This window comes from Miniopterus natalensis, chromosome 6 (genome assembly GCF_054644295.1).
Source record: "Miniopterus natalensis isolate mMinNat1 chromosome 6, mMinNat1.hap1, whole genome shotgun sequence".
NCBI classification, from domain to species: domain Eukaryota; kingdom Metazoa; phylum Chordata; class Mammalia; order Chiroptera; family Miniopteridae; genus Miniopterus; species Miniopterus natalensis.
Window position 1 is genome coordinate 72018103 of NC_142086.1, and position 26427 is coordinate 72044529.

The 26427-nt window shown below is 48.4% G+C and overlaps 1 protein-coding gene across 1 annotated transcript; it reads left to right on the forward strand.

Annotated features, from left to right (window-relative positions):
* RARRES1 (retinoic acid receptor responder 1) lies at nt 1-25887 on the forward strand. The gene is made up of 6 exons (XM_087818353.1): nt 1-276; nt 13827-13889; nt 16637-16820; nt 19245-19381; nt 25176-25238; nt 25320-25887. Exons 1-6 carry the CDS (start codon nt 1-3, stop codon nt 25464-25466), a joined length of 870 nt encoding a protein of 289 aa, XP_087674479.1. The 3' UTR covers nt 25467-25887.
* Nucleotides 25888-26427: the final 540 nt, after the last annotated feature.

Sequence of the window (26427 nt, forward strand, 5' to 3'; positions counted from 1 at the left end):
ATGCAGCCCCGCCGACCACCAGCGCCCGCGCCTGGGCCCGGCCCGCGCGCCGCCCCGCCGCTGGCGCTGCTGCTGCTGCTGCTGCTCGCCCTGCAGGAGGCGGCGACGGCCGCGGGGCCCGAGGAGCCGCGGGACTCCGGGTGGCGCCCGGTCGCCGACCCCCCGCGCGCGCTCCTGCCGCAGGCGGCGCGCGCGGCGCTGCACTTCTTCAACTTCCGCGTGGGCTCGCCCGGCGCCCTGCGAGTGCTGGCCGAGGTGCAGCGGGGCCGCGCGCGGGTGAGTGCGGGGCCGCCGCGCGCCGTGCGGCCGGGGCGCCTGTGCGCGCGCCCGGGCTCTAGACCGAGACCAGGCGGGGGCCTGGGCGCCCGAAGCGCCCAGGGCGTGGGAGGAGCCGCGGAGAGCGCGCCGGTCCTCTCTGGCGCGTCTCGCAGGGCATCGCCCGTACCTGGGGGCGGGGTACGGGGAAACCGAGGGCCGGGCTCCAAGGGCGAGGCTCGACCTCGCCTGGGGGCGCTCAGTTGTTTTCTGGGGGGGTGGCCGCCGCAGGCGCGACACAGCAGTGGCTCCCGCAGAAGCCCGGGGCGGGTTTTCCAAATGCTAAGCCAGTTCCCACGCCTGGCCGCAGATGGCCCGGCTCGTGAGTTGCCCGCCACGGTGCGGAGGCTCCGGATGCGGCTGGAGTTCACGCTTCTGCCTGGCAATCCCGGCGGCCGCCCTAACCTAACGGGGGGGAGGGAACCGGGCCGTGCCCGGTGTGGACCGGGGGAGCGAGCCTCGGAGCGGCCGGCTGTGGCTGCGGGGCGCTGGCTGCGGGGCGCTGGCTGCGAGCGACGTGGTTCCCTCCATCAAACAGAAGGTTACACAGCTGCAGGACTGCGCCGCCTGCCCCAAAGTACCCATGCTCCCTGCACCGATCCCCAGCTGTTCCGCAGAGCCTGCAGCTCAGCCTCAGAGGGTCTGGAACGGAGTGTGGCATATAAATAGGTAGAGTTTTAAAGAGGGCAGTGGGGTTTTAGTTGAAGATTGTTCTCGACCTGCTGTCGGGCACAGGGGCGGGGAAGGCCATTTGGAGACTCGGCCTTGGTTCTTCACAAAGACTTAATTCTGCAGCCAGAGTGGCTACATTTATTGGGTGATGAAATCAAACTGTTCCTAGGAAAAGGCAACCTGTTTTAACAATCCTTGCTGTCTCTGGGAGAAAAAAGTTCAGTTTTGCTAACCCAACAGAGAAGTGAGTAAACAGCTTTAGAGCTTAGTATCTAAGTAGGAGAGAGGAGCCACCGCCTGCTCCCCGGTCACCAGCAGGGAGGACTCCCTGCTGAAAACTAAGCTCAGATGCCTAAGGTCCACCACTTTCAAAGTCCAGGAATTTTCTTCCTTCTAAGGCCATAAAAAAATAAAATACCTGGCATTTTCACACATTTAGTCATCCCTTGAAAAAGATAAAATTCTTGCCATCTTTCACAAAATAAACTGGCTCTCAGAACCTGAGCGAGTTAAGAAAAAAAACTCCTTTTCCAAGAAGAGCTCAGTTACTGTTTTTCATCTGTAATAGTAAATGTTCCTGAAATTTAAAGGGATCCTCCTTTGGGGCCAAAAAGTGGTGGTGGGGGGGGCAAGGTTGGCACAGGGTTGGAGGAAATCAGTCAATAAATTAGAAGTCACATGGAATTAAATATATGTTTGGAATTCTACTAAAATAATAAAAATAAATTAGAGGCAGTTACACATGAGAAGAAGGGAGTTAAGTAGAAGAGGCCAGGGCACTGACTCTTAAGAGGATAATTTCCATGGTCATCTGGCTTACCTTTTACATTTCCTCCAAAAATAGTTATGAATGTTTTAAAATCAAGGAGCCAAGGAAGAGAGTGACTTTCAGGGCCAAGAGTCTCTAGAGACTAAAGTGATTTCAGTTTCTCCCAGAAATTTAGTGAAATTATTTTCCTGCCTTCTCCAAATATTACCACTGAAGAAGGGCCCACCTCCAAGGATGATCAAGGCAACCTGGGGCAGGATGTATCTTAAACCTGTGACAGAGGCATGCCAGGATTCTTGGGGGTGGCAGAAGCAGAGGAGGAGGTGGCCAAGAGTGAGTGTCGTGGGGAACTGCCGTGGCTGCCTCTCCAGAATGTGGGGGACCAGGAGGTGAGGTTTTGTAGTGAACCCATATTTCAGCCCCTTGCTTTGCCTCCCATGAGCCACACAACCTACAGAAGATCATGTAAGTCTTCTCTGGCTATTTTTTCTTTTGGAATGGAAACAATTCATGTTCTGCCAATCATGCCAATTATTCTTAAAAGTCATATAAGGTGATATAAGTACCAACTGTAGAGTATAAAAATGTTAGTTACCATTATACAGAGGGGCGGTCCATTCATCCATTAATTTTTCGAGCACTTACTATGTGCCAGGCACTGGGCTAGATAGTGTGGCCCTAATACAGATTGGGGTGAGATTATCAGGAAGGCCTCTGAGATTCATTCAGTTTAGCAGTCAGTCAGCTGCCTTAATGATGAACAGAGGACCCACCCGCATGAAGCTTTCAATGTAGTGTCTTAGAAATTTCTGCTTCAATGACAAGGGCAGTCATAGCATTGATAAGTGACAAATGGTAGACCCCCAAAACTCAGGTTTGCATTATTTATCCAATCAGTGTATTTTCAGAGTGAGTGCTCAGTTGCTGTGCATCCAGAACTGACCCCAGGGTGAGCAGGTGGCTGGGTGGGTGAAGGAAGTGTAGCTGGTAGGGATCCCTCTCCATCCTTGGGGTGAGCACATCCCTTTGTAAGATGAGAGGCTGGGACCAAGTCAGAGTTTTCAAACTAATGACCCACTAGTGGATTAGGTTGCAGTTGTTTTGTGGGTTTTTTGTTTGTTTGTTTGTTTGTTTTTATTGCAATAGTTTGGATAAACTATTAGAGTGCATTGCAGAGGTAAGGGTAAGTAGTGCCTCAAAATGTTTTAAATGTATATGTTTGAACTAGGTCATTGTGAAGAATGCAGTTCTTGCTGTGGGTTTCAGCTAAGCAAAACTGAAAGCTAGTGAACCAAATGATTTTTAAGCTCTCCCAGCTCTGAAATCCCTAGATTCTAAGTGATTTCTTGGTTCTGCAAGAATCCCTCATTATAGAAACACTGTTGCCCTCTAGTGGTGAAATATAGTATGGTTGTGGTAGTAAAGGCAACGTGACTATATTTCAAAATTGGGAAGAAATCTGTGCTAACTGGTGAAAGAGCAAGTGAGCATTCTGTTTTGTTTTGCTTTGTTTACTAATTGAAGGGAGAAGTCACAGACCCCAGATTCTGATGCCATCTCCTTCCTGGCCTTAGTCTAATCTTCCATGACCAAGGAAGCTGCAACTTTTCTGGTATCCCGCGGTACAGCCTCAGGATCCATGGTAGATGGTTTTGAGTGGTGTTGAGAGTTCTTATGCTATTCAGAGTATCCTGGGTCAACCCCACTCCTCACTACTCACACTTGGACAAGTCTCCTCTGGCCTCTCAGCAAGCCCTGGGACCGCCGGCCCCTTGCCGAGCTGCTCGTGAGAGGCCAGCCCTTTCCTGAGATGTAAAGAGACTGGCTGAGATCTCTGTGTGCACACATGTCATTATGTCAACCCACAGGGGGATTGATCACTCAAGGTGAATGAATGTGTTCTGGCCCGGGCCAGACCTGTGGTTAGAAACATAATTGAAACAACTGACCAAAGAGTGGCGGAAAGTTATGTGCATATCCTAATTGCTTCAATTTAGATTAAAATCAATATAAATGTAAGGTATCACCTATCTTTTGGTATAGGCTATTTAATTGCACTCCCTGTGGCTTTTTAGTAAGAAGACGCACCCCTGAGGATCTGTGATGTGCAATGTTATTTATTTACAGTGGAGGGAGCGAGAGCGTCCTCAAAGAATGCAGTGCTCAATCGTCTGCTTTCACTTTGCCTTCTTTTTTTCTTGCCAATCTTGACTCACCCACACCCAATTCAACAGCAAGAGTTTGAGAGACTTAACTTTATCAGTTCCTTCTACAGCATTTAACTTGGATTCCATGGGCATGACATCTTTTTTGTTGCTCTCTCTTCACCAGTTTAGATAACATTTAATTGTGCGATGAGGTAGTAAGTACACCTGGCTTAAGCAAGTTTGGGAGCCAAACAGATGACTGGTCCAGCATCAGGCGGCCCCTGTGCAAGCAGGCTGGGCTCCTGTCCAGCTTCCTGTGGGCACCTGTCCCTGTGGCTGACGGCAGACAGGAGCCTGTCCTCTAAGCCACAAGGCAGTTAGGTGACCACCTACCCTACTAAGAAAAACCTTCCTTTATCACCTTTCAATCTGTAGAGCACTATGATACCACATAATTCACTTAATCGCTACTCTTCCTGAAGTCTTCTCTCCATTAATGTTGATAATTCAGAGGTGATTGCTCACAAGAATAGGAAAGCAATACATTAAGGGAAACTGGAGCATGAAACAGGCCGCAATGACAATGGAGGGTGAAAGATCAGTAACAAAATACTAAAGTGAAATAATCTTTACTTTCACGCAAGGAAGGCTCCTAAGTGCTTTTCAGACCTCGTGAAAGAATGGAAGTGGGGTGGGGCTGCAAGATGCACAGGGGCTCTTCAGCGCCCTCACACTGCCCTGTGGGTGAAACCTAACAATCCTGAGAGCACAGGACAGAGAGGCACTGGCCCTCTTTCCTCCCCAGGCCCTGCTCCTGCTGATGGCACAGGTGCACCCATGGTCTCCGCCCTGCCTCCTGCCTGGACTGCAGGCTCTGATTGCATCTGCGTGCAGCATGGGGTGGGAAAGGCCACCTGGCCCTGGGGGCTGAATTTTGGCCTTGGCCTCCTTGGCACTTTGTCCTGGTTACCCGCGCCAAGTGCTTCTGGTGAGCCAGCAAATAGGAATGCCTTTAACTAGCTTGTAATAAATTGTTTTTGAACCGCAAACATTTTTTTACAAGCCTGCAACATTTTCCATTTGTCTTGCCACATGTCGTGTCATAGCCAAGGATACGAGTGATCAGAGAGTGTTAGTAGTGGCCCCAAATAAAGACCACTAGTGGTAAGTTGTGAATTTAACCACCAGGAGGCCAACTTGGCTGCACATGCTTCCTTGAAGGGCCTAGGTTGTTCTGCTGAAGAGCAAATGTAAACACTCAGCCCTAAAATGACTCATATTGAGACATGGAATGTTAAACACACACACACACACACACACACACACACTCCCAAATCCAACCTGACCCTTGATCTCAACATATTGGCAGTGATTCACCCTAGAGATTTATGCAGCCTTGGCATTTATTTGCCTTTACGATGGTGCCGGAGTTGAAGAGGTTTTTACAGAGCTGCCCACAGTGCAACGTTGGGGTTGTAGCCATAGCAAGTTTCCACTCTGGGTTACTTGTGGCCGTTTGGGATGTCTCTGGTCAGTAAAGCCAAGTTACAAAAGGCAGTCTTGTGCCACCGCTGTGGTACATGTATGTTGTCCCATGGTGGCCCCAAGGGGACGTGCCTACACAGAATAGGACATTTAAGATCACAAGTAATTTTGTATCTGTATTAGCTTCACAGCTGTAACAAATTTCACTTACCTGAAACTTGGTGAAAAAACCACATATTCTCTTATAATTCCAGTCAGAATTCTAAAATGGGTCTCACTGCGCTGAGATCAAGATGTTGCAAGGACAGCTTTCCTTCTGGAGACTCTAGAGGAGAATCCATTTCCCTTGCCTTTCCCAGTTTCTAAAGGCCACCTGAACACCTTGGGCCGTGGCTCCATCCCCCATCTTCAAAACCAGCAGTGAGGCTTCCCTTGAACCTAACACTACTGTCCCCCTGTAAGGACCCTGGATACTCTGCCCAGCGCACTGGCCAAGTCCTTTTTGCCGCGTAAAGTAACATTCACAGGTCCCGGGGATCAGGACGTGGGCACCTTGGGGGCAGTTAGTCACCCGATGACACCCAGCTCCGGTGGCTGTGAGCCCATGCGAGAGCACTGGCACTACGGACGAGTGACTGGACCCAGGAACTGGCAGCTCCCGCTCCACCTCTTGCCCGGCTGAGCTCTGCAGCCCGGGTGACCTCCCTCCCACCTCGCCCTGGCACTTGACGGGGGTGCTTTCTGCGGACTCCCCAACAGCCACCTTACTCCCGCTCCGCATGTGCCCGCTTCTGCAGGTGGGAGGCAGGACATCTGATCTCCACGGCACTCGCCCAGGGCCCTGAGAGAGACAAATAGTAAATGTTTTTTCAATGAAAACAAAGGTAGCTGGGAGGGTGCTGGGGCCACTGGGCACCCAGAACAGGAGACCAGGCCAGGCCCTGACCATTCCCACCCGTCCAGAGGAGGGAGGGAGACTCCTCACGTCCCTCTCACCACCACCTTTTCCAGTGAGCCCCCGAGCTGGAGGCCGGCAGAGAACACTGCCTCTGGCCCTCCCCGCCGACGGGTACCCATGATTGGCTAAACAAAAACATGCACAGTGTGCATCTTCCTCTCTCTCTCCCCTACACTTTATTTATTTTTTATTTTTTTAATTTTTAAAAATTTTTATTTATTTTATTTATTTTTTAAAAATATATCTTCATTGATTTCAGAGAGAGGAAAGGAGAGGGATAGAGAGATAGAAACATCAATGATGAGAGAGTCATTGATCAAGCCCGCTACCAGGCATGTGCCCTGACCGGGAATCGAACCCTGATCACCTGGATCCTAGGTCAATGCTCAACCGCTGAGCCACGCCCGGCCGGGCTCTCCTCTACACTTTAACCTGCGAACACAGAGCATCCCTGTGCAAACATCTCCGTGGACCCCAGGTGACGGGGTCTGATCTGAAAGTCCCCGCCTTCTGCTGCTTACTTTGTTTGCTCTGTCTGGCGGTGCCCCAGAGAAAGATGCAGTCGGATAATTCTGGGCTATAATGTAACACACCCATGCGCTCTCTGTCCTGAACATGAGAACAGCACAGCAATTTTTATCCACAAATGAGTTGTTTACTTGTCTCCAACTAAGCCTGACTCACAAAACTAACCTTATAAAATGAAGAAGTTTGCTTTTACTGGAATGACATGACATTTATGTTTTCTTGCCAGCTGCGAAGGCTGCAAGGGACATTTCGAAGCCAAATCTGTTAGGCCAGTGAGGCCCAGTGTGCGAGGGAGGGGAGACTAGAGTCACCTGGGAGCTCTTCACAGCTCGAGCTGTGCCCACTGCCCACCCCCAACCTGAAAACATAAAGTTGAGAGTTGTCACCACCGGCTCTGAGGCAGCATGGTGGGACCCTGCTTAGCAACCAACGGCAGAAAAACGGGACAGCATTTCCCCAAAGCGCAGGGTTTTCTGTCTACAGATCAGCTGTCAGCAGAATTGAGTCTTTGGAGGCTCCCGGAGTCAGTGTTCTGTGGTCCCCTGAGCAGCGGACAGCAAGGTTTCTCCGGCCACCCTCCCAACTGTTCCATTTGCTCCAAGGTTTTGAGTGACTTTACAAGGGGTGTTATGTTTCTAAAATGTGCTCTTGAAATAAATAACACCTATTCTCCATCCCTCATCAAGTTCCTCAGGTTTATTTCCAAGACTTTACTTAAACAAACGTTGTATCACATCTCCTATAAAGATAGTCCAGGGAGGTGCTGGAGGGAAAAGCTTTGATCCGTTGACATGAGAACAAAGCTTCATGTTTTTACAGTAAACAGCTCTTACTGAAAGTAAGACGTGACTTTGTAGAGTTGCTATTGGAATGAGCAGTTTTAACTTTCTGGTACACATGTAAATGTCTTTATAAGGCACAGTAGCTATCCATGTGACAGGAAGCAAGGAGTGAATTTTCTTCACAAACTATTTCAGTCCAGGCTGCCCTCTTCAGATGCTCCTGCTTGAAAAAGCACAGGTCCTACGACAGTTTCCTGGCTGCACACACTGCGGCGCAGGGCAGACCTGCTTCCTGAAGTTTCTAAGGCATCATGACCTGATTTACCAGGCTCCAGGTCACCCAACCTGAGATAATGTTCCTGCACTAGATTTGTTCCTCATGGTGTCCGTCCTCAGGCATTTGGAGAGAACTGATTGTCATGTCCTCACTCGGCTGCATTCTAGTGACTGTCACAGGAGGGACTTCCTACCCCACCCTCAGGACCCCAGTGGTCTCAGCATCTAGAGAGAATCTCTTGAAATGTGGTCCTTGGACCAGCAGCAGCAGCAGCCCTTGGAACTCGTTAAAATGCATGTTCCCAGGCTCTGCCCCAGAGTTACTGAGTCGGAACTCGGGCAGGGCCCAGCACGCTGTTTTGCAAACCTCCAGGAGATTCTGCCCAGCTCCAGTTTGAGACTCCCTGCTCCAGGATCAAGTCCTGGCAGGAGACCTCTAACCTGGCCCCCATCCTCCATCGTGACCCCAACTCCAAGTCTACCCCACTTCGCTAATTTGCAAATCTCAGCCTGGCTGCTCACCTCCTTGCGCCAGGCGGATGCTCTCCTCCAGGTGCTGAACCCCCTTCCCTTTCTCTCTGCTGGCCTCAGGCCTCGTTCTGCCCGAGATTTCCCCACGGGCACAGGCTCGGGCACTGGCTCGTGCTCCCTGCATACCTCACCTGGAAGGCTGCATCCAGGGGCTCCTTCAGAGCTGCAGGCGTCTTCATTCCCATGCCATTGTGGGTTGTGTCCTCCAAAAAGATATGTCAAAGTCCTAACCCCATATCTGCAAATATGCCCTTACTTGGAAATAGTGTTTGCAGATGTGATCAAATAAGGCCAGAGGGGAGTAGCATGGGCCCTAAGTCCTACGACTGTGTCCTTATGAGACGGCCGTGTGAAAGTGCAGAGAGACGGACGCCACCTAAAGTCAGGAGCTGAGGTTGGAGGGAGGCAGCTGCAAGCCAAGGACTCACGGCACCACCAGAAGCTGGGCAGAGGCCGAGGAGGTTCTACCGGGTCTCACAGGGAGTGTGGCCCCGACGACGCCTGGACTTTGAACCTATAGTCTCCAAAACTGAGACAGGATCCATTTCTGCCCTAGGAAACACACAGAGCACATGCCCTGGCTGCCTGGCTGCCTCCCTTGCGGAGGTTTAGGGTGGTCTTGTCTACAGGCAACAGGCACCGTGGTTGTAAGCACAGTCCTCCACCCTCACACACACACACACACACACACACACACACACCCCACACACACCCCCCGAGGCAGCTTCCTCTCCGCCCTCTCTCAGAGAGGCTGCTGCTGTACAAGGAAAGAGTGGCAGCCCTGGAGCCCAGCCTCCTTACTCACTAGCTCTCTGACTTTGGGCAAGTGCCTCAGTTTCTTCATCCTTAAAATGGGGGTAACAACAGTCTTTACCTCCTTGTGATGTAATGAGTGACACACGGCACTGCGTAAGAACCCGTGGGGCATGTGAGAGAGCTCAACTGTATAGACTACTGCTTTTATCGTGATTCCCACCCAGTGGCTAGCAGGATGCTTTACACACAAGCAGTGACTAAACATGTTTGGCATTGATTTGATAAGGATTTGAGGAGCCTTTTTTCTACCAAAGAAAGTACACACACACACACACACAGTGCTGAGTTCCATCCTTTGCAGGCATGCCCTGATACTTTCTCAAACAGGACATTAGAAGTGGCCTGTCTCTCCCCCGGCTCCCATCTGACCGCAAGCAAAGCCCCAAAGCAAAGTGCTGACCGTGCCCTGGGGAGCCCGGGATGAGGCCTGGCTCACGGAGAGGAAGGCGTGGCGGGGCTGGGGAAGGGCTGGCTCCCGCCCTCATTCACGGCGAGCGGCGGCAAAAAACCCCAAGAAACCTAAAAAGTAAATAAGACACAAAAAAATCAGGTTAGAGCCTAAACCGTTTCGTTAGAGGTCCCCGATTGCCAGGCACAGTCCCAGGCAACAGCAGCTCAGTCTCCTCTCCTGCAGACAGTAAACCCCCGCATCCACTGCTGCTTTCCCTCGGCAGTTACCTGCGGTCAACTGTGGTCTGAAAATACTAAATGGAAAATTCCGGACATAAACAATTCATAAGTTTTAAATGGAGAGCTATTCTGAGTAGCGTGATGAAATCTCTGCCCCGGGCGTGAATCATCCCTTTGAAGCTGTATGCGCCGCACGCTGCCGGTTAGTCACTCGGCAGTCGCTGCGGTTATCAGATATTTTAAGAGAAGGAGGTAGAGAGAGGCCACGTTCACATACGTTTTATTGCAGTGTATTGTTACATTTTTCTGTTTTACTCGTTGCTAGTCTCTTACTGTGCCTAATTTATAAATTAAACGTTACCGTGGGTATGTATGTATAGAAATAACATAGTATATATAGGGTTCCAGGCAGCCACTGGGGGTCTCGGACCGGATCCCCCTCAGATAAGGGGGGACGAGTGTAATTAAAAAGAAACCTGTAGCAAAGAGCTACTAATTCCTTCCTTCAAAATCACTTGCTTTGTTTGCTGACTTTTTCTTTGTATAAAGAGCCTTATTCTGGAAAATATTAGAACAATGTGCCGTGCCTCCGGCTGTGTTTTAAGAAGGGATGTGAAACTTCCTAATCGGTTTCACAGATGCACAGTTCTGGCAGCTGGGGGTGGAAGGGCCAGCTGTGATCTGCTGGTACAGGGACACTCCTCACCTCGGGAAAGAGCTGCTGTCCCCTCTCCCAGCATCAGGCCAGCTCTGGAAAAAATGTCTACTTAGCTTTTTACTTTTTAATAATAGCTTTGCACCATGTGGCTGTAGCAGCCTGTGTACGAGCCGCAGAGCGAGGACCACCTGACCTTGAGCTTCTAGATTCGAAGCCGCAGGTAGTGAGCAGTTCACCGCGCTCCTCCGATCTCACTGAACTGACAGTGTGAAAAACAAAGACACAGAGGTATGGGGTGGGGACACCCATACGCGTTTCTTTGGACTTAATATGTTTTGAAATGACTTCCTATCTTTTAAAAAACCTGCCGGTGTGCTTGTTGGCCCAGGTACAAAGCTGGGGCGCGGCTGTTCGCTTCAGCCCCGGGAGGCTCCTCTCCGGTGTCCGTGTGGCCTCTTTCATCTCGCTTTCCACTCACCCCGACCTCCCGGGGCGACCACCGGAGGTTTAACGTGAATTCTGTCTGCAAGTGTTCTCATAAGATATCGTTGGTCTGTGTGCAAACTTTAGTTTTGAAAATGTTTGTACATGATATTTATGCCATGCATTTCGTTGTTTCTGTTTCTAAGCGGAGCAGTTAGGGCCCGTCTGGTTGCTGTCTGTGTGGCCAGTTTGCACGGCACCCTGTGGCAGGCACCCCAGCTTACCTGCCCCCCAGGGACACCAGATTGACTCCAACTTCCCACCACACACACATTGCCTCAAGGAATATCCTCCCGCGAGTCCCTTCTGAGCCCCTGCATCACAGTTTCCCTGGAGACATCCCAGAAGTGGGGTTCTAGGTAGGGCGTAGGTAACTTGCTTTGACCCAGGAATGGTCTTCCCCATTCTGGCTAACAACGGGCCCTATCTACTTTCTAATTGATTGCCAGTCTAAGAATTGTACAGGGATGGCTCACTGCTTCCTTGCTGTGCGTTTCTCCCGTTACTCATGAAGCTGAGCTGGCCTTCAGAGCTCGGTTGGCATAGAGACACGTGGAGTGCTTACAGCAGTCCCGGCACAGGCCCAGCAGGCCGGCTGGCTGTCCTTCTGTAATACAAGCATCATTGAAACGTGTTTGATTCAGTAATATTGTCTTGATAGGAAACTTGTATTCTAGCGATAATTTCTGATCTTGAGTTACAAAACTGTTCGTGCTGACCTTCTGGTAAGACTCCTATCTGCCCACCACATACTTCTGTCCATTTCTGAGCCCCACCTTGGTTCATCCATTCCATCAACTGGCCTCCTGCAGTCTCTGTGCTCACTCTGGACTCATCCTCACTCCAGCACCAGTTCTCCACGCTACAGCCAGAGGGATCTTTTCAAAATCCTTGCTTCCTGCCCAGGGCTTCCAATTTCTCTTAGGATAAAACCCTCCCTGGAGCCTGTAGGGGCCGCTCCTGCCTCTTCCTGATCCTGGCTCCTGGCTCTCTGGCCTCCTGGCTGCTTCTCCTGCCTGTGGCCCCTCTGCTCCTTCTGTGTGGAATGATTTCGCAGCTCCCCTCCCCCAAACCCCCAAAGTCAATTCCTTTTAAATCTTCAGTGTTCAGCTCAAAAGTGCAGCTTAACTTCCCCATCCTGAGGCTGGCCCAATTCTCCAGTTATCCTTTCATAGCTCTTAATCAACTCTACCGTGATCTCCTGGAAGTCGTCCTCCCCACCGGACTGCGGGGGGGGGGGGGGGGGGGGGGGCAGGCTGTTTCTGTTTTGTCCCCTGGACTCCTGCACCTAGCACAATGCTCCCAATAGGTAGGTGCTCAACGAATCCTAGAGTGGATGTTGGACAGCAGAGACCTCTTTATCACAGAATAATTTTAACCCATGTGAAGCACAGACCTAAAGCAGCCAGAGCACGAGACACTTTGTCCCCAAAGAAGTCCCACAGAGCTCTGACTGCCACTTATCTCAGGAGACCCAGCAAAGCTGCCTCAGGGGAACTTGTGACTCAGAGGAAGGGAGAGAGGCGAGGCCTTAGTGGGAGATAAAGGGCTGCATCTTGATAAGTGATAAAGTACAACCGAAAATATAAAAATTGAATTGTGAACAAAATGTAGATGCTTTTAAGAGTGCCTAATTAAAACAAAATAAGGAAATAAAATCAGTAAGGAAAAAAACTCTCCAGGACAGGCTGGGCTCTGAGCCGCTCACCGGCGTCCTACCCATTTCTCGCCCCACAGAGAATGGGCGTCACTCCTCTCTTGCTTCTATGTGTTTCCAAAAAACTGTGGAGTCAAATAATATCTTAAGTACTTTATTTAAAACAAACATGATGCCCGGCCGGGCGTGGCTCAGTGGTGGAGCGTCCACCTAGGATCCAGGCGATCAGGGTTCGATTCCTGGTCAGGGCACATGCCCAGGTTGCGGGCTCGATCAATGACTCTCTCATCACTGATGTTTCTCTCTCTCTCCCTCTCCCTTCCTCTCTGAAATGAATAAAGATATATTTAAAAACAACAACAACAACAAAAAACACACAAGCATGATTATATCATTAATAAAAGAAGATTATTTTTGTTGTCGACATAAGGAACATCTAAACCTACAGAGAATTTTTATGAGTCTATTTGAGCCAAACTAACAACATACGCCAGGGAGCAAGATCTCAGATGCTCCTAGAGGAACAGTTTGGCAGCTTCTTTTATACATTTGGAATTAAGGAGGGAATGTCAGGAAGATGACAGCGAGGTGGGAGAAAGCAAGGTGGGGATTGGATTACAGGACAGTGCTCTCTTGGGGGTGGTTATTTCAAAGGTATATTAGCCTGGATGCACAGGAACAATGGACTGGACTTGCTTAAGGCAAAGATAAACTTTTTACTAAAAATACTTATATGCCTGGGGCATGACTACTCACCGTGACCTGCCCAGTCAGGAATTTATGATCAGATCTTGCTTCCTTTGCATTGTGAATCTTCCTGTACAGCAGAGGAGCATGTCCCAGTTTAATACTGATGTGAAGGTGGGTGGTCCTCAGAGCTCTCCTTGGTGTACACTTTCCCTGGGAGGTGGCATCAGGTTCAATGGCTTCAGCCACTTCTACTGAATCGACTTCTGTACCAAAATATGAGATCTTTTCTCCTAAATGAAGCCCCGATATTATTCAGGTACAACTGCTACAGCGGCACTTCTATGCCAATGTTATCCCAAGAGTGTGATTCTTGGATATGAGGATGTTAGCCGAGCTTCCACCAGCTAACACTCAGTTTCTTTATTTCAGGTTAACTCAAAGAAGGAATATCAAGTTGACCTGGAGTTCACCACAGAGCGCTATAACACAGAGGTAAGCTGCCGTGATTCATGAAGTACTGTCTTATTAGCAACTCATATAAGTTTATTTTTTATTTTTATTTATTTATTTAAAATACATCTTTATTGATTTCAGAGAGAGGAAGGGAGAGAGAGAGAGAGGAAAAAACATCAATGATGAGAGTCATTGATCGGCTGCCTCCTGCACGCCCCCGACTGGGGATCGAGCCCGCAACCCAGGCATGTGCCCTGACCGGGAATCAAACCCCGATCACCTGGATCCTAGGTTGATGCTCAACCGCTGAACAACGCCCGGCCGGGCTAAGTTTATTTTTTAAAAAGAATATTGCCCTGGCCGGGTGGCTTGGTTGGTTGGAGCGTTGGCCCATACACCAAAAGGTTGTGGGTTCAATTCCCAGTCAGGGCACATACAGGAGGGAACCAATCTATGTTTCTCACATCGATGTTTCTCTCTCTCCCTTCCTCTCTCTAAAATTACAAAAAAAATAGATCAGTTAAAATATATCCTTGGGTGAGGATTAAAAAGATTAACTATACAGTGACCTGGAGGGTTATTTTCTGTCTTCGTTCTTAAGAACTGAAGAACAGAGCAGGGCAGGAACTCGCGCCCTTCTGCAGAGCTGCCTGGGAAGCAGTCCGCACAGCCCTCCCCCTCCTTCCCCGGCCTGGGAGGGAATTTCACACTCCCTTTGGTACCCCCCCAGCACCTCAGAGTCCTCAGAATGACTCACCCTCAAATGCCAACCTGTTCCTCTGCCCGTCAGCTGGTGACATTTCTCGGCAGAGCAGCATAGCATGAGGCAAGTTCCAGAAGCTGCCTCGCACAGAGGCATCTGTGGAGCAGAGCGGACCGGCGCGCCCGCGGGCAGCGGTGGGCTCCAGCCCCACCAGGCCGCGGCCTGCCCGCTCCCTCGGCCCGGCCTCAGGGAGAGTGAGGGAAGACATGCAGAGCTCAGGGCCGGGCGCACTCCCATGAGCTGGGCTAAGTGGGGGGCAGCAGGGCGGAGGGGCCCAGCCCCACGTCTCTCTGTGTGGAGCCGAGTCCCCGCAGCCAGAGAGGAGCCGGCAGCATCCAGCACTGAGGTCTCGGGGGGGCAGAGCCCCAAGGGGGAGCCACGACCCGCAGCCCTAGCTTCAGAGGAGTGTTTGCCAGTATTCAGAAACAAGTCCTCCTGAGACGGCAACATACTCTCACTTTGCTAATTAACCAAAGAATTCAAATTTTTCCTTAAAGCTTAAGGAAGATGACTTGAATTTCTAGTGCTGCAAACGGAACGTGTTAGATTAAAGCTAAAGGGAAAACAATTACTAGATTATTCTGACCAACAATATGCTGCCCTGAAGAGCACAGCTTGCTAACAGAAATGTTCCATTCAGGGGGTGAGGTGATTCTTTCATCTCCAGACAAATGCTTTGATTTTGTGGAGCTGCTGGGAGGGTGGGGGGAGCAAAAAGGGGCGATACCTGTTTTTCTCTCGTCCCTGGAAACGGCTTTGACATCAGAGGAGACTGTTTACCAGCCCATCTTCTGCCTCTGATAAGCCTCTTCCTGACGCCCTCTGCCTCTTTTCCTGTGTTGCGCTGTTTATGAGGATTTTCATGCACCACGGACATTTCCTCTCATTTGCAGGAGGAGCAGTTGCCCGTTGGAAAGCCCATGAGCAGATCCAGTTTGAATAACAGTTTGTTTCCTTGTGGGCTTTTTCTTTTAAGGTTTATTTTTGGTGGTTGTTTTAATTGAGACTCCACCCAGTTTAAACGACTGAAAAAGTGAAAAGAATTCAACAGCTTCACCAGCCACATTATAACGTGGGTTCTGACCTTGGGGCCCACAGGTGGGGTTGAGTGGGCCCATGAGTAGTGGCCCATGGACTTCCTCACATTCTAGGCCCAGTGTTGATGGGAAGCACATCCGTGCATTTTTCAAGGAGTAGGTTCTCTGGCTTTTATTGCCCGGTCATGGAATGCGTGACCTTTGTAAAAGGGCGGGGAAGTGAGTCAGACACTTGGTGTCCAGTTGAAGGCCCCGCGCTCCAGCTGTGTCTGGATGGAACAGAGGAGGGTGGTCCGAGTGCTCAGCACATGCACGTTTACACTGCACACAAACGTACCTCGGTCACGCAGGCGGCTGAATTAGTCCCATCGGGGCGATCTCTGCCTCCACCTGGTCTGGATTAGACCTGAGGAGAGACATGGAGTTGGTAGAGAGCCGGGGCTTGGGCATCAGACAGACATGAGCTCGAGTCCTGGCTCACCACTTCCTGCTCCGAGACACGGAGCAGCTTCCTCTTTACGCTTCAGTATCTTCGTGTGTAAAATTGGAATAAGACAACCAAATTCACGAGGCGGGGTGAAGGCGTTGCCATTTTTGTCAATAGGACGCAGTTTCGCTTTCTGGTTCACGTTTGCAAGCTTGAGGTGCAACAAGCCTATGCTGGTCCACAGCAGAGAGGAAAGTGCCCACTCTCCTAGGGGCCTGACCCAGGCAGTTCACGAGACATCAGTGGTGTTTCTTGGGAACAGGCCCAGTGTTATTTTATGACAGCACTGTCAGAAAGCAGGAGTTTAAATGACAGCAAAGAATGAAGGGCGATTGTGTTCAGCTATGAGCACGAAAGTCACTTTCTACAAAGCACTACACCTGCTGAGCCTGTGGTACCTGCCAGGCGCAAGGAACGTCCCCTCTTGCGGTGTGTGTGCATTGGGGTGGTGGGGGGGGGGAAGGAACCGATCTCTCTAACTCCAGCATCTTTATTTCAGGAAGGCGAGGAACATTTGGGGAACTGTTCCGCTCGAGTGCTTTTCAGGAATGAGAAGCCCAGGCCGGGCATCAATGTCACCTGTTGGCGGTCCACTGAGAGGAGCGAAAGACAACGGAAGGATTACCTGCTCTACAAGCACATGAAGCAGCTCACCCCGCCCCTGGGTGCTGTCAGCATCCCTGGTATGAGCCAGTATCTGGGATTTCTGTATGTGGGAATGTATGTAATTGTGAAATCTTAAAAAGAATGATCATTTAAAACTTCATCTCCCAGATAGCACTTTAATCCAACCACAGGATGTGGCACACCTCGTTATTTAAACGAAGCTCGGAAGCACCATTTTCTTTTCTTCAGTCTGGTACAATTGTAGGGTCTTGAGCTCCCCCGTTCCCCTCCTGGATGAGGGCAGGCAAGAGGTGAGTCTCCAAGGAACTGGTAGAAGTCTTTGCAGCAGGACACGCACACACGGGCGCACTTTTCCAGGTACAGTCTAGAACCAGAGAAGATATTTCTAGTGGTTTCTGGTGGTGGCTTTGGAAACTTGAGGTGACACCATCCAGGGCCTCCACTGTGCCCATCCCGGCCGTCCACCCAAGGCCGAGCGAGCTGACCGTCCCAGGGTCTTGCTGGGAGGCCACAGTGGAGGCAAGTTTATCTTATTTTAGAGCAAGAGCTAATGGGCAGCGGTGCCATCTCTAATAAGAAATGCACCCTGTCCCGAGTGACTCAGCGGGGGGGGCCGAGCTCATTTGTTCCGGCGCTCAGCACTGTGTGGGCAGCGGCCGACACTCAGCTCTTACCGGCAAATTCAATTTCCAAAACCACAAGAGTCGTCTCTGGACTCGCACTTGGGTATTAAGCTTGACATCTGACCGCTGCAGCTCTTCCCATCCCGCACCGTCACGGTTCACTCATTTGCCCAGAGGCGGGACAGATCGGCTCCATTCCTGAGTGGCCTGTGCCCGCCAACGTGCCGAGACTGCGGGTTCCTAGGGCCTGGAGGCGGCGCACCGAGCCTTGCGTTTCTCAAGGGCGGGAGCGTGGCTAACGCTTATTGCGGTTCTCTCAGCTCAGATGAGATCCTGTTCCGAGTGATTGGGAGAAGCAACTCAAATCCTATGTTGAAGAATTTGTTTATATTTAGCTCTGCCTGAAATAAATGAGCCAATGGCAGATAGTTAAAATATATAGCAATTTAGGGACTTTTTTCTCCCTTTGGCATTAGTTGGGGAAATAGGGTTTTGTATATCATTCTTAAAACACAACTTTTAGAAATCGTATGGGACCTCTTCTTTGAAGATTTGCCACAATATCATTAGATTTTGGACACTGTTTAATAGTGCAGGTTAACTGGCTCATATTCAGTTAATAAATCCTATATGCCCACAAGGATCATTCTATAACAATCTAACTTAATGTGGTTACCATGAAGCATCAGAGAAAATTTTTTAATAGAAAGTACCTTTCATCAACAAAATTTACAAGTTCTCTTGTTACTCGATGGTGCTATTTATGGCCTGTCTGTGTATATAAAATTATCTTCTTAAAACTGAAAAGGTTTGGCTTTAGATGAAGTGAATCAAAACCACGGAGATATCCTTGGAGTAGCCGGTTCAAATCTCAGCAGATTCTCCTCAGTATTTAATTGTCTAAGGTACTGGACTGCTGTAGGGCAGTTTCTCTGCAACTGATGAGTGAGACCATCTAATCCGTTTCAGGATATCCTTGCTCCACACTGTTTTTACCCTAAAAGAGTAGTTGTCTGGGTTTTATCATAAGTAAAAATTTCAATTTTTCTAATGAATTCATAAACATCCTATAGATAAGCCCAAATATACTGCATACGAAGGAGAGCACTGCTAACGTCCCTGGGATTCTAGGGCAGTGCCACTAGCATTTATACTTTCAAATGTCCTCATTAGTCACTGTATTCAATGTAACTAATTTATCTTCTCTGCTAATGGGTTTTCATCTTGCAAGTCCAAGAACAATTATCTCATCAGTTACTTTCTAAAATGTGGATTCCTAAAAGTCAAAAGAGGTCAATTATTAATCACTGTATCCCCACCTCTAGTTGTATCTGATATTAAGTAGGAGTTTTTTGCAAATGTTCCCTAAATTAAAAAGATTGCAGGTCCAAAAAGAATACCACAGAAAGAACCCACTGGATTCCTTCATGTGTCAAAAAAAAGTGATCGAGATGTCACCAATGCATTTGTCAGAAAAGGGCAAAGACGGCAGGCAGGCTGGCAGAGACCTTCACGTGACTGTAGACCCCAAACCTGAAGGTAACTTAGTGAAGATAACTGATCTAGTTACAAAAGGCTTCTCAGCTAACAAGATTTTAGGTTAACTTTGAGTATCATTATAGCTCTTACTTTGCATTTATATAGTAGAGCAAATAGCCCCGAAACCGTTTTATAGCTGCTTTCCTTGAAGCATGTAAATCTCAGAATAAAGTAGAAACAGATACAAATATTGCTAAAGGTCTTGCTGTAAGAGAGATGGCTGCTGTGACTAAGCCTTTAATTACTGAGATTTCTGAAATTTTGTTTCCAAAATGCTTAATACCGATTTTTTTTTTTTTTGTATTTTTGTGCTCTCAGACAGTCATGGACATATTGATCCCTCTCTGAGACCCATCTGGGATTTAGCTTTTCTTGGCAGTTCTTACGTGATGTGGGAAAAGACAACACAGTTTTTACACTACTACATGGCACAGCTCAGCAGTGTGAAGCACTGGGTAAGAAAAACTGAAAATTAACTTGGGCCACCAGAGATAAAACCAATGCAGTGGGCATAGACTAAATTATGTGAGTTTCCAATTTCACGGCAAGAGTTTTAATTGCATTTCACTCATTCAGTAAATATTCGAATGCTTGCAGCAGGCCAGGCATTGCATGAGGGACAGATGTAGCAGTGCACAGCACACACAGTGCAGCTGCCCTCACGGAGGTGAATTCTAGTGAGGGAAGATTAGACAGGCTGAAGGAGTGAACGAGTATGCACCTAGCGGCCGTGAGTGCAGGGAGAAGGGACTGCAGGGTACCGACAGAAGGGCTCCTTGAGTGGTCTAAAGGAAGGCCCCCTGCTGTGGGCAGAGGCCTAGGGGAGGGGACAGCGAGCCGCTTCCACAGGCAGAGGGAGCTGGGGCGGCAGTGTGGCCCACGGGCTGGAGAAACGTCAGCGAAGCCAGTGTGGCTGGACCGGTGACGGGGGAGTGTGCCAGGCAGGAGGGGACCGGTTCATGGAGGGCCTGGAGGCTGCGAGGACACTCTCTCACTCATTATGCGATGTTAGCTGAGGAGTGACATGATCTGACTTACAATAGGATCCTTCTGGCTGCTCTGCCGAGAACAGATTGTACAGACGCGAGGGTGGAAGCAGGACGGCCAGTAAAGCGTCGCAATAATGCAGGCGCGGCCTGGCGGGAGCCGGGACCAGGGTGCGCAGCGCAGGTGGCGAGGAATCCTTGGATGCAGGATATACTCTGCAGACAGACCGACAGCGTTTGCTGATGGGTTGGACACGGATGGCAGAGGATGAGAGAAGCTGAGGGTGATTCACAGAACGTTGGCCTGAGTAACTGGAAAGGGAGATTTCATTTACCGACTGGAGGACAGGAAAAACAGATTGGGGGAGAAATTAGCTTGACTTGGGGCACACTAAATTCTATATCCAAGTAGAGAATTTCCGTAGTCGTTGGTGCAGGAGTCTAGGGCACAGGGGAGAAGTGTGGGCTGGCACTGTCACCCTGTTGATGGCTTTCTAGGCCACAGACCAGATGAGGTCACGAAGAGCGAGTCGTCAGAGAAGAGAAGGTGTGCAGGGCTTGGGTCCTGGACCACTCCTAGCTTCAGAGGTTGGAGACTGGTCAAGGAAAGTGTTTCAAGATGAGGACGGACTGACTGTAAAAGCTGATGGAAAGTCGGGGTGACGAGGGCTGAGAATTAACGGAGGCCTGAGAATTAACGGTTTGATTTAGGCAGTCGGAAGTCAGTGGGGAGCTTATCAAGAGCTATCTCCCGTGTGGGCAAAAGCCTGACTGCAGTAGGTTCCCAAGAGAACAGGGCAGAGGGAGTGGTCACGCCATCCCCTTAAACACTTGGCTGTCAAGGGGCGTGAAAGAAAGGGAGTGGCCGTATCCGGAGGATGGGTAAGCACAGGGTTGAAAGAGCGTTTGTTTCTGTTGTATTTTTAGGTTGGGAGATTTAACAGCACATTTATATGTTGATAAGAAAAATCCAGTAAAGGGGCCCAAGTTGGACGTAAGAGAGGGTAAGATCAATCCAGGTGACCTTAGGGACGTGGAGAGCGCACCTGGAGGGGAGGTGGGGAAGAGCGGCGGATGCGGGCAGGAGGGTAGATGTCAAGGTGGCGCTCCTGGAAGCTCTGTTCTAACGGCCTCTGTTCTAAGTGAAACCTGAGGCAGCCATAAGCTATGCGCAGGCATGAGACAGGAGGCTTGGGAGTCGTAGGCTTGACCATCACGCAGCACTGCAGGCCCCCGGGCAGTCTGAGGTCATGGATTTAGAGGACCAGTCACTCTCGGCTGTGTGGTGTGGGCATGGATTTAGCCAGGGTTGGAGTTTTTGTCAGGCAAATGTGATGTGGGGAGAGAGGGGCAAACTGGGCCAACCATGAGTACAAATGGCTAAAACCATTTCCTCCTGCTGTGTGAAGTGGTGTGTTCACCCGTGGATGGATCTCCATCATACTCTGGGGGGCCTTCCAAGGGCCACTTGTAAACCAGACAACTAGAAACTAGTTTTTCTCTTTACTCATCAAAATCAACACATTTCTTCCCCTTTAAAGAGTGCTTTTTAAAAGAAATTACCATTTGGTTGGTCGTTGCTATATATCAGATAATATAAACTTACTCCCCCTTCCTCTGTCATCTGCCAAGATGATCACATCCTCAGCAGAGGCTTTACCTGACCTGAGAAGTGAGGGGAACTGTCTTGTTTACAGTGTAGAAGATGCTGTCAAGATAACGAATGTGAGAGGAAAACTCAATAGGAGATCAACACAGAAACGACAGAGATAAAATTAGGGTCTGTTTATGTCCGTGTTTTCCTTTCTCTTACAGTGTACAGGACACACTGTCACACTAACCACCAGGACATAGCACAGTTCAGAAGAGCAGCCCCATTTCTTTCCTGCTTGAGCCAGTCCAACCTCTGCCCATCAGGGTCTCCCCACCACCCTGCGAGTGGGAAAGTGGGAACAGTGGAGCCGTGGGAAACAAAAATGCCGATCCATCAGAAACGACGTCACAGATGAGGAGCTTTGGACTTTTTTATACTGTGGGGTTTGGGTTTCAGATGAATAATAAGTGAATGTCACGCAAGGCGACTCCCTTCATCTCTTAGGGCCTGTTGAGGGAGGAGTAACAGATTTACTGTGGTCCTTGAAACTAACGTAAACCTAAATCACTGGAGGACTTGCGATTTGGTGTCAAGGCTGATAACGCGTTTCGCTTAGTGTTCTCGTAAAGCAAGTATGCACAGATCCAGATTTTCAGATCCTGCCATTCGGTGGTCACTAGATTCCCGTGATCTTTCAGCAAAAGCAGCAACAAGCAATGATTTTTTTTTGAATCCTCACCCGAGGGCATTTTCATTGATTTTTAGAGAAAGGGGAAGGAAGAGGGAGAGGGGGAGAGAGAGACAGACAGAGAAACACTGATCGGCTGCTACCCGAAGGTGCCCCAACCACTCACCCCAACCACGGCCAGCGATCAAACCTGCAACCCAGACGTGCCCTGACTGGGGATCAAACCTGGGACCTTACAGTGTACACAGGACGACACTTCTACCAACTGAGCCACACTGGCCAGGGCAAATAACGATTTTTAAAAAGTCACTAAGATCAGAAAATCTAGGTACTGTCCCGGTAGATTAGAAGCGGGACGGCAGGGCTGATAAAGCCCAGGCCGCCCAGCACGGAAACAGAGTGACTGGAGGTGCCCTGTGGCCGGGGTAGCTCAGGAGAGTACAGGGATTACAGTTTTCCAAACGCTTTCTAGGTGGGAATTACTATCTTTACACTCGGGATTAAACTCATCTTTTCATGCAAGTGTGTAAGGAAGTGCAGGCTTATAAACCCAAAGCCTCAAATGAACACAGCTTGAGGAAGTGTGGGCTACCAAAGAAAGGACAATACAAATAAGGCCCATCTTACTGGCACGATTGTTGTTCCCAGCACCATGAGGGTTATGCCAAGCGCAGGGGAGAAATTTGCTGGCTGGAGAAAAGGGAAGTGGACAAGGACTTTCCCTAACCCCTCAGCCTTTAATATAAATCGAGAAACATAAACCTGAGCATTGTTCCAGCTCTTACCACCACCAGATCCTGTCAGCAGCCCAGACTGTCCAGCCTGCAGCACATCACTATCAATCAGTTCAAGTCCTACCCTCACTAGAGGCCCCCAGCGGCCAAGGGTACGTTAGAGAAACCATCTTACAGACCTTATTTACTCAGCTAAGAAATCCACTTCAGATAGCATATATCAATAGCCTAAGCTTCTCACTCTCTACTAAAACCACACTGGTTCTGCTAGGGATCACTTTGGGGGGATGTGGATGGGGTGGAGGGTGGGGTGGGTGACATGTAAGTAAAAGGGAACAAACAAAACACTTCCAGTCTGTCTCTAGGAAGATAAATGCTGAGTTACCAGAAAATGTCACAGTAAATCATCATCAATTTGGACTACAATGATCTGGCATTTTGTGACAATGTGAATAGACACCAAGGAGATTATTTCTGAATAATATTAAAAATAATGACTTGTTGGCAGAGCTCCATTCAGAGAGGACAGTCCAACCCTGGGATACCTTGCAGGCTGGGCTGCAGTGTCCCCTCTGTAGTTCTGTAATAAGCCCTGCTATTTGGTTTGGTTTAAAGGTGATTCCTCCTGGAGGAGGGAGAATCCATAAAACAGAAATGCAGGGGTTTCAACGACTTTACTGAGGAGGGTCTTCATTAAATGGTACAGGGCTTCCAAGCATAATAATCCAGTTTTGTATTAAAAATGGGTGACTGTGTATTTAGCAGAATAGTTTGTCAAATGGAATTAGAATCCCAGTTTCCAGTCTTGCCATTTTTTTTGCCCTAAATCTGGAGACTGCCACGCTTTCTTTCAGAAATGCTATTTACAGAAACAGAATAAGAAGGTATTGACCTAAAAAACTAACTTTAAGTTAGAGAAAAATACATGGTTAATAGTCAGGCCTTGATAAATAGAGCGGGCAGCACAAAAGCCTGAGACAAAAGTCATACAACAAAGCAGTTGGCTGTGTTGAGATCAAGGCAGTTAGCAAGTGAGGGTCCAGCAAGGCTACATACACCCTCAAACCCAGCAACGCCGGGCTGACCACTAGGGCCTCCAGAAACTATTTCTTTATAAAAGAGACACCGAGTTTTCTCTCATGAGTTCTCTGACTTTGCAGCCTGTGCCTCCGATACTTGCCATGAACACTGCCTGTGCACTGCCAGGCAGGAGGGAAGGAAACCTACCCAACGGCACAAAGACACCAGAGGGAAGCAGTCAATTTCTGATCAATCCAGGCCCTCTCCTGTATCTTCTCCTCTAGCACCCTCCCCACCTGCTGGAAATTTCATGCCTTGTAAAAATCTCCGTCATTTTAAGCAAAATTTAATATTATCAAGTCCTTCTGTCTTGCTTTTTAAAATATTCTTTAGTAGTCTCAAAAAAAACCTGGTAGGTTAAAATTATAATCCAAGTTGAACTTACTTTTTAATTTCTTCTCTTCCATTTTTACTAGAGATAAGCACCCTAGTACACCCCCTGCTCCCCCAAAAAAAACACACACCCAGGAAGTATCAAAAACAAAATAGGAAACTGGTTTAGTCACTAGCAGAACTTAGAGAAATCAAGTAAGAGGCGAGGAAGACGCCCTATAAAGATGCAGTGCCCTGGTTTTAGAGGCAGTGCGGTAAGCACAAAGCATGCAGGTGGAGTCAGAAGATCTGGGTTTGAATTCCCATTGTCAGTGACTAGCTGTAACCTCAAGCTGTACCTCCCTGTAAAGCCAGGCTCCTAATACATACTCTTTTAAGGCAGGCAGAATTATGTGGAAACATGACTAAAAGCACCTAGCAGAGAACTGGCCCATGTGGCAGCCTTGAAGTACTGGTTGCCCTGCCCCCTGTCTTACTGCCTGGCATATCAGAGCTAACTATCAGCTTGAGGTGCATACAGGATCTTGATTCTGATAACTAAGGTTGTCAAAAGATCCCCCCATCCCCACCCACCTTAGCCTCCATCAAAACCATAAATATTAGAGAAAAGGTGATAGGCATTCAACTAGATTTTCATATGACTCGGTGACCGAACGATAAGAATCCATGACTTCCATATCTTGATGCAGGATCCTACCAAAGGGAAATTAGTCTAAAATCCAAGAGGCAGAGGAGATTCAAGGCATCCATCCAAATTATGAGATGAGCCTTCCCAATTGTGAGCTAATATAAGCCTACCTGTTTGTTATACTAACTCTTTTTTCCTTCCCCTAGAAAACAAATGATGATGCAATTGATTTTGATTATATGGTTCTACTCCATGAATTCTCAACACAGGTAAAACACAAAATCATCTATAGAATTGTTTTTACCAGAAGTTTTTGCAGATCAGACTATTTAAAAACTCTTATTTCCTAGGAGATCATTCCCTGTCGTATTCACTTGGTCTGGCACCCGAGCAAACCGCTTAAAGTGAACTACCACTGTCAGGAGCTGCAGGCACCAGAAGCCTCCGGAGCTGAAGAAGGATCAGCTGCCGCACCGACAGAACTTAGCAATTTCTGAAAAGAAAAAACGGATCTGCCTACCTGATTCTAAACAAATGCCTGCTCTAAGTAGCCTAAGTCATTATTCTAGTAAAATAGCCAAGATTGGAGACCTTCTCATAACCTAGGAAAGCCTGTGATGCTCAACAGTGAAAAGATGTTGGGGTTTTTAAAGATAATATATTTCAATGAAAGCAAATTGTAGGAAAAATATCATCTGTTTAAAAGGAATTGTACTATTTTTTATAATTTCAAGCAAGTATTCTTTTATAACTTGATAGCTACTTTTAAATAAATGTTTACATTTCTACATAAAATGTGTTAAATGTGTTTGTAGAGATTTGCCTATGTGGGAAAATTCTGTGCTAAGATGATTTACGTGAACTCTTAATAATGTTTAATTCATATTTTACAAATAAAAAGAATGTCTCACAGATAAAGCTCAGTGTCTGCAAACGTATGAATGGAATAATGATGTAAGTGAAAGTAAGTATATCAAGTATTTACAATTTTCTTTTTTAAGGAAACTTGGACCGGGTGTTGGCCTAAGTAACTGACAACAGACACAATATGTAACAGAATTTGATTCAGTGGAGTAGTTCCCCAAGGCAGGCAGAACTGGTCCAGGAAATGTAGACACCATTTGCCTCTCAAAATTGGTATCATTTAATGGAACACTTGCATCTGTGTGTGGAAACCTTTAGCCAGCTTCCTTGGCTAGTAACTGGCTAGGTAGCATCAGCCTTAAAATATACCAAAATATTAGCTTTAAGTCTTCACTATTTGAAAATTGGAAAAGTCTACATGACAGAGAAAACTTTTAAAGATGGGAATTTTTACAAAATAAAAAGATGTTGGGTTTTTACTGTTATTTTTTAATAGATCTAGTTTATATATTTTTCTATTTAAAACCCCAAGCCTTTACATTCATCTTTCCAACATCCACTTGATTTAAAGAACTGTAAGTATTCCGAAGCATG

Coding starts and splice junctions, on each gene's coding strand:
- RARRES1 (XM_087818353.1), top strand. CDS start 1: ATGCAGCCCCGCCGACCACCAGCGCCCGCGCCTGGGCCCGGCCCGCGC. Junction 16,821..19,244: donor GGGTGCTGTCAGCATCCCTG/GTATGAGCCAGT, acceptor TTGTGCTCTCAG/ACAGTCATGGACATATTGAT. Junction 19,382..25,175: donor TCAGCAGTGTGAAGCACTGG/GTAAGAAAAACT, acceptor TCCTTCCCCTAG/AAAACAAATGATGATGCAAT.